Source organism: Talpa occidentalis, unplaced genomic scaffold (assembly GCF_014898055.3).
Source record: "Talpa occidentalis isolate TD23 unplaced genomic scaffold, MPIMG_talOcc4v2.1 talOcc4.7, whole genome shotgun sequence".
NCBI classification, from domain to species: Eukaryota; Metazoa; Chordata; class Mammalia; order Eulipotyphla; family Talpidae; genus Talpa; species Talpa occidentalis.
The window spans coordinates 13,746,760-13,759,978 of NW_023605083.1; the positions used below are offsets into that span (position 1 = coordinate 13,746,760).

The window sequence follows — 13,219 nt, forward strand, 5'->3', positions numbered from 1 at the left end:
GTTGTCCAGTGTGATGTTTTTTTTAAATGGTGGGTGGGTTTTAATTTTAAAAACAACTTGTTTTTCAGTGTTTGTTTTAAAGAATTAAAATTATAAAGTTTAATTACTTGATGAAAAACATTTCCTACTCTCAATTGTAGCAACTTCTAAAAATAAATGTAGTTTCCTATTAGATTTAGTTAAGATCCCAAATCACTCTGAGAAAATGAATTTATGTTAAAGACAATGTGTAACCCTGCTTCAAATTGTTGGTCTATTAAGCTACATTTTTTTCTAGCTGAAACTTTGAGGTGTAGAAAGTGAGGGGGATGATTTCATTATTTTTTGAAGTTAAACCTAAATTATCTAGACCATTGACTTTTTAAAAAAAAATGGATCTTATCATTAAATAAAGTGTTTGCTTTAGCAAAACGGGTTTTTTTGTTCTGAGGTAAATTGTAATTACTCAATTTAGACAAGCAGAAAATTTCCATTGTATTATTCTCGCTAATATATATTCTCAAATCTCCTCTATGAGATTCTCTGCAGCTGATGCGGCTACAGAGTAAAACGAACAAAACAATCATTGAGAAAAACATGCATGGGTTTGCATTCATCCCGTCATTGAAGAATTTTACTCTCTTATAAAAATTATGTTAATGAAAAGCTGCCCTTATTATACTCCCCACCACCACTTATTCCCAAATCCTGAGGATGTGGGGAAATGTTTGCTTTTATAATGGTGTAATTAGCAATGAATGTGCTTATTTGATGCCTCGAGAAAGCTGAATCAATTTTAAAATGCTCTCCTTTTTCTCACCCCTCCCTGCTCCCTGTGTACCTACCCCCCACCCCCTTCCCTCTTGTTTTCCTAGACACAGTGCCAACATAAATCTGCATCGTAAACTGTTGACCAAAGAACTCGATGACATGGGCCTGGACTCATCGCAGCCCTCCCTTAGCAAGGACCTCCGGGATGAATTTTTGATGAAGATCTATGGTGCCCAGCACCCCATGGGGCTCGATGTCAGGGAAGACGCCTCCTCCCCCGCGGGGACAGAAGACTCCCACCTGAACGGGTATGGCAGAGGCATGGCGGAGGACTACATGGTCCTTGACCTGAGCACCACCTCCAGCCTCCAGTCCAGCAGCAGCATCCATTCCTCCAGAGAATCCGATGCAGGCAGCGACGAGGGGATTCTTCTCGATGACATTGATGGGGCGAGTGACAGTGGGGAGTCGGCACACAAGGCCGAGGCCCCTGCCCTCCCTGGCAGCCTAGGGGCTGAAGTTTCAGGATCTCTGATGTTCAACAGCTTGTCCGGGAGCAATGGTGGGATCATGTGCAACATTTGCCACAAAATGTACAGCAACAAGGGGACCTTGAGAGTGCACTACAAAACTGTGCATTTACGAGAAATGCACAAGTGCAAAGTCCCCGGTTGCAATATGATGTTTTCCTCTGTGCGAAGCCGAAATCGGCACAGTCAGAACCCTAATCTCCACAAAAACATTCCCTTCACTTCAGTAGATTAGTCTCAGAACGGACACTACAAATGCCAGCTCTCACCAGATGGCCTACATATTTGAACTGCCATACTCAGTGTGTGCTTGTGTTCTTGGGGGTGTGTGCTTGTGTGTGTGTATACACATGTACGCCTCCGTGTCTACATATATACACACACACAGATTTTCTTTAGATATAAAAAGAGAAACACTAGGTGCTTTTGAAATTTTTTTTCTTTTTCCTTTATAGTTTTGGGAGGGGGTAGGATCTTTAATTTTGGAATGAAAACGAAGTACCCTTTAAACACATACACACACACATAAAGCGTGCGACTAGCCCAAATTTTGACAGAATGCTAATTCTTGGTCCTCTCCAAAGAGACAATTTGTTGTACCCATGACTGTTGCCTGCAAAAATTAAATAAATAAAGCAAAAGGGGAAAAAAAGGAAAAAAAAGAAACAAAAAGGACCTTCTTATAGTTGTCTTTTGTGAACTTTAAGGTTTTTGAGAGAATCTTCAATTAAAGCATGGCAGATTCACCTGTAAATATTTAGCCTTGAGAGGCCACTGATGTAAAACAATTGTATTGATGGTTGTTTAACTCTTTTGTTTAAGTTTTACAGTTACATCCAGCTGTTAGATATGCAGGAAGAAAAAAAATAGTTTGCTGGCTAGCTCTGTTCATTTATGTTAGCATTAATGCACATTTTTTTTTTTTAAAACATGGTCTTGTTTTTACTACCTGCTAGATATAGTGATAAAGAGGTGCTGGCATGCTTTACAGCACAGATCTGATTTTTTAAATGTCCTGTACTAGTACATAAATCCAGTCATGCACTTTTTTTCATACACTACAAGGGGATGTGTAATATCCATGCTTCTTTTTTATCCTTAAACTATTGCCATACTTCAAGTAAGTGTCTTTTTAAAAAAAATTCACTTGTATAAAAATGGTCTGGTCAGTATAGGGCACAAATGCCAAACAGAAGTATTAGTGTTAACACAAAACTGCCAACTTTGCACAAGTTTCCAGAAAAGAAAATACAATTAGTCACTCAACATAACCACAGGCCAATTTGTCAGCCACCAGAAAACCGCTTTAAAAAAAAGCACTTGGTGATTCTTTCAAGTACCAAGTGTTATTAGAATCAACATTGCATCTTTCTTGCTTATATGTTAAGTCACATAAAAGGAAAACAAAATTATGTGGTGTGAAACAACCAAGGCATTTATCCTTTAGAGGCAGGATAATATTTCAGGATACAAAAGCCCAAATTACTCACTATGGAACAAAGTTGAATACAGCAAAAGAGTTGAACACTCATTTCCATGCCCTAACCCTAATCCTTGAACAAGGAAGACAAGGTCCAGAGTGGGTTGGTCTGTTGTATGGCTGTTAATTTGTTGCAAGTTCTGCAGTCGTGCCATGATTCAGGCCTGTGTGATAGACAAAAATCAAAAGACATTTAACAGCAGCAGTACTTGGAATCTTTGAAAACATGTGCTGAACTTGAATTGAGCAACACTCCTTTCTGAAAAGCTAGAAAAAGGGGAGTTTAAAATAGGATCTCTCTCTGTTTAGTGTTTTGTGTTTCCCCACATGGATTTGTCAGAGAGAAATGAAAGCAAGCCTGCAACCAAGCAATTGAGAGTGAGAAAGCGGGGGAGACTATTCTCCAAACCTTTTTTGTTTTGTTTTGTTTCCGATGTTTACACATGTTGCCTGAGCTGGTTAACCACATCGGCAGCCTCAGCTACCACAACATACTGACTAAATGATGATATTTACTCAAGTTCAGTCTGCAGCCAGAACCATTAGGGTGTGCATCGCAGGCTGAATCTTCTTGTCTTTTTTTTTTTTTCTTTTTTTCTTTTTTCTTTTTTTTTTTTTTCCTTTTTTTTTTTAAAATGGAGGGGAGAAAATGAGAGATAAACAAGGAATATTTTGTCAAACAGTACACAGTAATTTAAAGAGAATGTATTTCTTTTCTGCATTTAATGGCCTCAAACATTTCTCTTGTCAGTCTAAAATTTGGAATACCCTTTTGTTTAATTTTTATGTTGTTTCCATTTTTCATGTTTTATAATTTTTCTATGTTCACATCAGCATTCACTTCCGTTAAATTTGCCAAAGGAAACTGTTAATGTGTTTCTGTTATTATTCCTGTAGGATTTATTGTACCTCACAGTATTTATTGTTTCCAAAAATAAGCATCATTAGTGGAGGATTCAGTATTTTTTATTTGTGAAAATTTCAGAAACAATAGATTCTTAAAGATAAGCTAGAGAATTCTAGGAGCTTTGATCTTTCATCTCCTTCAGAGGATGCCATGGGGTCCATTTACTTCTTCATTGTTCTACAGTGAGGAAAGACCAAAAGTATTTGCAGTACAAAAGAAACTATATTAAACACTATGTCTGTTAAGTGACAAATGTTTACGGTAAAAAGCTGAGGAATTAGTAATAACCGTTTTTTTGTTTTCTTGTACCTTTGAATCCCCCAAAGTCTTAATTGCTTTATTTTGGTGTTGTGTTAAATTGAATAGACAGAGATGTTTTCCATTGTTTTATACCATATAAGACTGTACAGTATGTTTGTGAAAGATTGAACTAGAATAATGAAAGTTTGTTTGCAAACATTTTGGTCCTCTTAGCGTTCTCTGTATTGCGCTGTTGCCCCATTACCAAATGATTAGATTCAAAAAGGTGAGAAAATGTTTTTATGATCCCAACAAAAGATCATGGAAACACTGTATGATTGGAGTGTGCATAGACTAAATTTCATACGGTTTTATGAAAAGAACACACTTCATTTCGCTAGTTTTTATAAGTTACAGTCCTGGTTGAGAGATTAGAATGCATCTTTTACAAAATCAATGTTTAGTCTGTTTAGCTTAACATCAACTTAAAGGTCATAAAGCCCTCGTGAGTGAAATACGTAGCTGTCAGCAGGTCACATCAGCAAATGATCCAGGGTTAGAACTAATGCCTGTTACTTGCCACAAACCAGGTTAATGAGTACGGCCAGTTAGAACAAGTCCACAAGTAATGAAAATCTCAAGGTAGAATTTCCTTTGCTCAGAAACGTGAATATGTTCACCTGTGTATTGTCAAACACTAACAAACAAAAATGTCAGATGAGTCCTGGACACCCCTTTAAAGTATCTCCCTATTTGTTACTACTTTGTGCCTCTAGTACCCAAAACTTTTGGCCTTATGGTGAATCACATTTTTCCAGTAGAAAGCCTGTTTGCTGAAAATAAGTAAGGGGAGTAAATGGAAGTGGTACATAAAATGTGAAATAATGAGATGTACAATTCTAGTCCCAAAGTGTTGCTTGTTTTTGGGTGTGTGCCTGAATCCAGTGTTTTGACTTAACTCTAAATCTAGTTAAGACTGTGATCCCAAGGCTTATTTGCAAAAGGAAAGGATAAAGAGATCAACTTTTTAATCATTGAGTCCATTCATCTTTGCCCATTTCTACTCATTTATTTTTTCATATGGTAAAACAATTTCTCTGTAGCTGCATCCATTCTGTACTGACTAAAAACAAATTCAGATTTTCATCCAAACAGCATTTTCCCATTTGATTGATCTTAACCAGAGTTCTTCTGTCACAGGTACAAAATCAGGCAGGATTATTAATAAGCATGTTCATTAGCTGATGCTGAAACTTATTATTTTGATCATTTTAAGCTATGTTTTTGTAAATACCAGAAAGGTTTAGTCTGCTCTTAGGGAATATCTACATGTTAAAAGGGAGGACAAAGAGAAAATTTAAAAAAGATAATGGGATTTTTAACATGTGAAAAAACTTGACATTCTTTTCTCTGCTATTGTATTGAAATAGTCAATCCTATGTAATGCATTTCAGATCTTAGTTCAGCTACTAGGCTCAACCTGATGCCTTCTAAATGTGTTAATGTTTCCCTTCTCAAAGTGACAAATATCTTTTTTGAAAGCATTTTTAGCACCTTGGTACCACTGTCCGTGTAGTGGGATTTCATGGTCAAGAATCAGGCCCTTCCAATAAGAGGAGAAAGGCACTTTACTGGTTAACAGTTCTGTTGGTATACATTTCTCTAAAAAGATTTGAATATATCAAGACTGGGCTGTTCCAGATGCATTCTCCTCGTTGTACTCAGGAGAAAACCATGCACTAGGCTCCCACCACATAAAATCTGACCTTCTTTCCCCCTTCCTGTGTACACACCCCAGGTGTGTGCCAAGCAAATGAGAACAGGGATCCTTAGCAATCGAAACATAAAGAAGCCAGTAACGCGACTCAAACGGACATGCTGCTGACTACTGACAGTGGAACTTAGCAGCCCTAACTTGTACTCGGTCTGTTAGTGTTAGGTTAGCTTGACTAGCAGAGTAAATAAAATTCAATTGTGATAAGACATGCTATATCTGCTAACATAAATAGCCCAGAAGGAACTTTCTTTCATCCTATGGACGCTCTGTTCCTTAAGAAGTTTTTAAAATGATGACGAATTTTTAAAAACCACTTGTGTTCCCCCAAACTTGGAGGATTTAAATTAGAGGAGCTTGCTTTTCCCTCTCATTCTTTGTTTGTTAATTAATAAGATTGAAATGAGCAAGAGAGGCAAAACAGACCAGTGCCAAAAGACTGGCCAGAATCAGATTTTTCCAAAGGCAGGTTGAAGAATACTATGTAGAAGATTGGTATCTGCCCCGGTGTGGGGTAACTAGAGAAGAAAACAGTTAATGCACTGGAGGTGTTTGTTCAAGAGCAAAGTCTGGGGCAGGTCTTCCTAGCAGTGGGGGAGAAGGTATGGATGTAGTGCCCTGCAGAGCTCCCCAGGACCAGGTGCGACGCTGAACCCCAGTCTGAGGCAAGACAAGGAAAATAAGGACAGCCATATGGAATAGCTGAAGCACAAATGGGTCAAGAGCCAGGCAGCAAGGGAAGTTGTGGGGTTTTCTTTTTGAGTGGAGGACAGCTGGTGTTCCTTAGATGGCAAAAAGAACAAAAAAACCTGAGTCACCTAGATTAGAGAAACGGCCAGTGATCCAACAGCCCCGAATCACGATGAGTGGGGTGGAATGAACAGGAGCCAGCTTGGATCAGTTTCCTTTCTCCATCATTACTTTGATGGCCCCCGTCGCTGTGATTGCAGTGCTCCTTGGCTAAGAATTCATAATCTGAATGTAAGTTCGTTCACTTTTCTATGAAGCATAAAAGTAACTTTTCTGTTTTCGTATTTTTCCTCCAAGCTAAACCATGTGTGGTAGTTCTGCTCATGCTAATGTTAGGCCACATCTGTCCCAGACAAATCGCCTATTTCCTCTAGTTAGAGAGCAGCTCAACATGAATGGGCCTTTTCAGTTAGTATTATGTAACGTGAGCTATAAAATTGACCAGTGAATTTAATCTATCAGCATTCTTGTTCAAACACCCATCCTTTGTGTCCCTCCATCTTCATTCTGCCCACATCTTGCACAAAATTGATGTTTACGATCATTTGGCAGTAACTGGATATCAAACAGCATCTTTGTGGCATTTGTTGAAAACTCCAAATGCCTAATAATGGGTTAAAAAAAAACTAAGCAATTTTAGAAGTACACTGAATCGAATCAGCATTGTTCATTATAATGCTATATATATTTTTGAAGCAACATACTATAGTTGTCGTAAAACTATCTTTATTCTTCCCCTCTAAAGTATTGTAAATTCATTTGACCTTTACTGCAAAAAAAAAAAAAATCTTTTATATAGAGTATCAAGACAAGCCTCAGTTTGTAACAAATAGTGGGCCATTACAAAAGTGGAAAGGAAAAAGCCAGGGCTGAGTAGCAAGAAGCTTCAGTTCAATTTCACCTCATATCTTTCTAATAACTTACTTGTCACTTTATTACCTTCCAGTAATGTGAACGCAGCTGACAAGACTGTCACACTAACAGCAGACAACACCCTCTCTGCTTCAGCCCCAGCTCTCCTGGCTACTTATTGCCCTGGCCCTGAAGGGAAACAAACTAATAGTGTGCTTTCCAGTTCAGCACTTGGCCATCAAATATAAAAGGATGCGTAATTGCCTGTTTATCCCTTGTGAAGGGGAAATTGAGTACAAGGACTAAGCTTTCCCACTGAGTTCCCTGATGTACACACACATTCACAATCTCTCTTACCCACCCCATTCCTCTGTCTTCCTCTCCCTCTCCCCTCCCAACACACACACACACACACACACACACACACACACACACAAACCCCTCCGAAACTGCATCCCTGGTAAGCCCGAGGCTGCCTCTAGGTGCTCTCTCCAGTTATTAAGTGGACAGTAACAAGATGACTTCTTAAATAAAGGGCCAGTGGAGAAATGCTGGCTAGGACAGCATTCTCACGTCTTTGGAAACTTAAGTATTGCGATCCCATGCCAGTTCATTTTGGGAGTGCTAGAAGTGGCCCTCTAGTTAGAGCAACATTTCCTGCAAGTCAGTGGTAGAAACAGATTAGATTACCCCCTATTCTGTAAGAAATGTTTTTCTCCACCTTCAAAAAGTGCACATTGTAAACAAGTTGCTTGTGCATGATCGTTGAAAGGGTTTCTTCTCATTTTGGCATCTAACCCATGGTCTCAATGTGCACAAGTATCTCACAAAGACAGCCTGCACATCCTTAGTGTATGTAACAGGACCAATTAACCTTCATTTTGTTAAACTGGAATGAATGACATTGCGGGGTGGGAGGAGCCATAGGGAGTTTGACATTAAAACTGAAACAAGCACTACCCTGTACATAAATGGTAATTCCCACTTTGGGAGAAGTTGGGTAAGTACAAGTGCAGTGAACTTCACAAACTCAAATGGTGAGGGGACAAATGGTACACATTTTCAGCATTATATTCCAAAACACGTAAGCCCAAATCATGTGCAGGTACTGGCTGCTATTTTTGTATATAGAGCTACTTAAATGACTAAATTAACTAGTCAGTGACTAAAAGAAATATGAGATCTATTTGTATGTCTTCCTTATAGGACTAGGGGCCTCCATGCGTCCTTCCAAGCCCCCGGCAGCAGATCCAACAACTCCTTGACCCCACTACGAATAGTCACCTTTCAAATGTTTCTCAACCAAGTAAGACACATATGGGTGTCATCTTTGATGTGAACTTTTGGAAGAGAGAAAAGAACAAATTTAGAGCTAGACAACAGGTCTATGTTGGCCAACTTGTGCTAAATAATTTCACTATCCAGTATAACTGGGAAGAAAAGCACTTTGAGCAAGGATTCTTGGGGTCAGAGAAAAAGCAGTTGATTTGATTTTTTTTAAGTTCCCCCAGTATATGTGTGTGTGTATATATATATCTCAGTCATTTATCAAACATTTTAATAGACTCTTTAATTAAAACTCAGTTGCCAAAATTGCATGGTTTCTGCTACTATTAGCTTTTCCCCTTTAAATCACAGGGATATGTAAGGACATTTCTAATGATTTTTTAATGCTTTTCTTAAGCTTCTTTTTAAAAAGGATCTTTGATGGAGAGGAAGAGCAGAAAAAGGTATTTTAACAAAAAGGAGAGACGTAGATAGTATAAAAATATATTTCTTGAACAGAGAGAGAATCTAAGTGCTATACCAAGACTTTATAAGGCTGCCTGTTGCCAAATGTGATGTTGAAGTAATGCACAACCGAGATGACAAATCAATCCATTATTAAGCGGCTCTGCTCACTTCTGTTACGGAATGCAAGGATGAGAGGTGACTCTGGGGAGCCACTAGATGTGTGAGAAAGCTCCACTCATCTGGCCCTGGAAATGTTTTCCAAAAGCGGGGGAGAAACCCAGTCCTCTTGGTAGTCCCCCTGCAAGGTGAATTGAGCTGGCACTGTTTCAGCGGGAGCCTGGTTGCCAGCCTTTTCCATGCTAGGAGACAAAGCATCCCCACCCTGCCTGGGAGTCAGTGCTCTAGCGGTGAAAAGCATTGATTCATGAGGTAGGATGCTCTTGAACTCCCAGACAAAGTGCTGAGTTAATAGGTTCACTTGAAATGTATAAACCAAGGTTGATTGTTTATTTTTTTTCATCTAGTACTCAATTTGGAGCGTTTTTGCATGTCTTTGTACAGAGTAAGCCATCGCTCTCATTGCCTGTCTTAATCTCCCCGACTTTTCCATTATCTTTCTACTCCCACCATTTGCTCTACTTCTGATCTCAACACCCCTTTAAAAACCAATCTTTTTCTGAAGCAAGAAGGTAGAACACTCCCTCCTTCATCCTGATTTTGACCGCTTTGGAAACATTTGTGTGTTCTACCCTGTCCAGGGTTTACATAACGTGAATTAAGTGAATGAGATTTTTCTAGTATTATATATTAACCCGATATGACTATCTAAGATTTATAATATATGGTGTGCTCACTTTCCTGTGCAAACTTTGGTTCAGCTGCCCGGAAAAAAAAAAAAAAAATCTCACCATTTTCCTACCAGTCCAGTCAGAAAAGGGCAGGAGAGCTGGACGTGAGTACCTGGAGGTCAGAGGGGCAGCAGAGCTTGAGAAACCAGAAAACTTTGGTCGGAGGCCCCGGGGCCTTTCCAACCGAGGTGGAGGCAAGTGAGAGCTCTGGGAAAGAAACCTCTGTGTTCTCTGCTGCTGATCACGGTCTATTCCTTCCAGAATTAGCAAGACCCCGCGTGTGGGTGGGTGAACACTTAAATTTCTGATTCACCCAAACCCAATGGTATGTGTCTAACACAAACATTTGACTCAACCTGCGTGTTTTACAGCCAAAGTGGCCAAAGGGAATTGAAATATCTTGAGGAAAAAGAATTTTCACCAAGATATGCCCTCTCCCTCCCCCAGAGTTCGGGGGCTTATGCTCTTTTTGTTTCTATTGCTCTCATCTGCATCCAATCAGTCTCTTCTGCTAAGCCTGTCGCAGAACCAAAGTCTGTACCACAAAGGGAGTGGCACCAGGGGCGGGGACAGCTTGCATCCCTGATCTAACCATTGTGATGTTGGTAGCTTCATAAATACTGTATGTACCTTGAACAAGGATTTTGTTTCAGTTTTGTTTTGCTTTTCGGTTTGTTTTTATTAGTAGTCTAAGGGAATTAAAAATTTTTATTTGCTGTTTCCTTTGTTGTATTTTCTGTACTATAACTGTCTACAATATGTCTTTTGCATAAAATGCATAAGGGTTTGGGGTGTAAATGGAATTTTATTCATATTTTGTCCAAATACCTCTTGTAATTTGTATCAAAATTCTTGTACAATTTTTATATTAAAGATTTATCAGTCACTGATCTCTTCTTACCTTCTTGATTTGAAGAAGCTCCACAAACTCCAGTGGGCCTTTACAAAATACACCCATAACACTTCAGCTAACAGGGTAATTCACCCCAGCGAAGCACACTTGGATAATTCAGAGTCAGCTTCCCATTTGGACTGAATCCTGCTATCATTTAGTGCACTTCTTAGGCAGCACAAACTCCTCTCTTGCTCAGATGACAAAGCTGAGTCAGAGCTACAGAGAGCGCAGCCCTTCCCAGAGGAGCCCAGCGGACACTAACTCGAGTCTTTCCCACCAGAGTGATCCCTATGGAGATGTCTGGCCTGTTTCTTTCCCAGATATCTTTTCCGCAAGCTCTTTTGAGAAATGGAAGACCAAAAGAAGATCTTAGATATCTTTGTACCTTAGCTTTCTACAAATAAATTCTCTTCCCTCCCTTACCCTGTGAAATTTGTGGACAGCAGCCAACAGGATGATGACTATATATTTTTTCAGACTAAATGCTTGTGTTTCAGTTTATATTCTCCTGGCAGTGTTTTTCTGCAGATTGTGCTTGTTATAATCTAGAAATAAAACTAGCAGATGGAAAGATGTCATAATCAGGGACATTTCCTCCCGTCATAGTGCTTGAGGGACAAGGAAAATGTACAGAGAAGGTGCTTTTGCCTTGGCATTGTTTAATATCACCCCCACCTCTGAATCCGTTCCTAGCTGAAAATTTGGCCAAACTGAGATTATAACTTTTTCCGGAGTCTCCCTTCCAAGTTAACATTTTCTATTCTTCATCCCTACAATCAGATCTGCCCAAATCTCTCCAGCATGTACCACCCAGTTCTCCAGTTTCCTCTGACCTATACTCCAGGAAATGCACTCCCACACTCTACGGCAACTCATGTCATGGCCCTGGTCCCTGGCCAGTAAGGGCCTCAGCGGTCTGCTCATCCCCATCCAGCTCTTATCAGACCCATAGTAAGGAGTGATCCAGTTTCAGATACCAGTCACTGAGGGTTCTTCTCAAGACAACAGGGGTGCCAGTCACCAAGTCATAATGCGGTCTGCCTCCCTGATTTCCTTAAACACCCCTAGACGGATTTTGGGGTGAGGGTAAAGAAATGAAATGTTAAACGACTTTGGGGAAGTCAACCTCTGTTGAGGCATGTGGTTATTAAATATTACGGATGTGTTAACGCACTTCTGTAGGGAATCCAAGCATAATTATGATCTTTTCATCTGTCATAACACGTCTGTAATTGGCAAGAATTCTCCCTCAAACAGCTCCTTCTTCTTAGGAAAAAAAAAAAGTTGTTTTAAATGTTATTAAATGGTGGAAAACCTCCTGTTTAGCAAAGAGGCACCCATGAAGACAGCTCTTGGCACAAGGCTAAACAAAACTGCCTGGGCTGCAGCCAGTCCCTCTCCCAAGCCACTGGAAGACTTGCTGTCTGCTAGTTTGCCTGTGTCAGTTGACAATATGACAGTAGATTAAGTGCTACTAATTTAATAAAGCTGCTCTGAGGACAAAGCTAACCTATCAATGAAAACCAGAGAGGATCACATTGGTGGGGGCTCAGGACGGGCAGCTGAGAATATTGAATTGCCTGAAGTCATACTGGGGGGCGGGGGAATCTATCGATCCTCAGTGAGGCATGGTTATTTTTAGTCACCTGACTCTCAAGTACCCAATCATTACCCATATTCATCAGAGACATATAATGAACAGAGGTATTGATTAACAGGGGGGAGCTGAGGAGACTTCCCAACAGTGCTGGTTCACATTGATAGGTCTCTAATGGGAAAACAGGCCATGTAGCCCTGGAACATAACTTACTATGTTCTAGGTCCTTCCATTGATTTCATTTGGGGGAGGAGGCGGGATGGACAGCCTTACACAATGGTGCTCCCTTGACCTAGCTCTGAAAGCTTCCTTGGAAAAAAAGAAAAGAAAACCAATTCGCTGCAACACTCAACAAGTACACAGGCCTGCTGTTAAGCTTCCTGCTTCTCTCCAGGCTGGCTGTCCTGCCTCATCGTTGATGGCTGTGTGTGTTATCTTGATTCACAGGAATAGGCTTGAAGCTGGGACATGCCAGTCAGAATTCAGAGCCATCAGAGATACAAGCCTTCCCTCCCCTAAAGATCAACATATGGCTTCGGGAAATTAACGTGTTAGGCTAATTGCACCAAGTTGGCATGGTAGGAACATAATGAGGCCGGTTTCAGCATGCTGACCCCAAACCCAGTGATGCCAGCGTATAGAAACTTTCCAAGCATTTTGCCTCATGGCAGGAATCCTCATTGAGCTGCTGTTTGCAAAAGGCTTTTGGTTAGATTTCTAGCGTGTGCCCTGAACCTGCACCCCGAGTTCCAGTCACAGGACGGAGTTTGCTGTGCTGTTCACAGGAGCACCTGTCCTTCCAGAGAGCTAGTAGTGACCCAACTGCCATACCCATCAGAAGCCACGCGCTGCCTGTCGGGCA

The 13,219-nt window shown here is 40.3% G+C and overlaps 1 protein-coding gene across 8 annotated transcripts in view; it reads left to right on the forward strand.

The window, feature by feature from the left end:
• The window catches only part of BNC2 (basonuclin 2), a 417,406-nt gene extending 406,598 nt beyond the window's left edge, over positions 1 to 10,808 (forward strand). For 4 of the 8 annotated variants that reach the window (XM_037495038.2, XM_054688700.1, XM_037495039.2 and 1 more), the window contains one exon: positions 855 to 10,806. In XM_037495038.2, the coding sequence (XP_037350935.1) occupies positions 855 to 1,515 (661 nt within the window). In that variant the 3' untranslated portion in view covers positions 1,516 to 10,806. Of the gene's footprint in view, positions 1 to 854 lie in introns of all 8 variants that reach the window. The other 4 variants (XM_054688701.1, XM_054688703.1, XM_054688705.1 and 1 more) reach the window with 2 other exon arrangements.
• Positions 10,809 to 13,219: the final 2,411 nt, after the last annotated feature.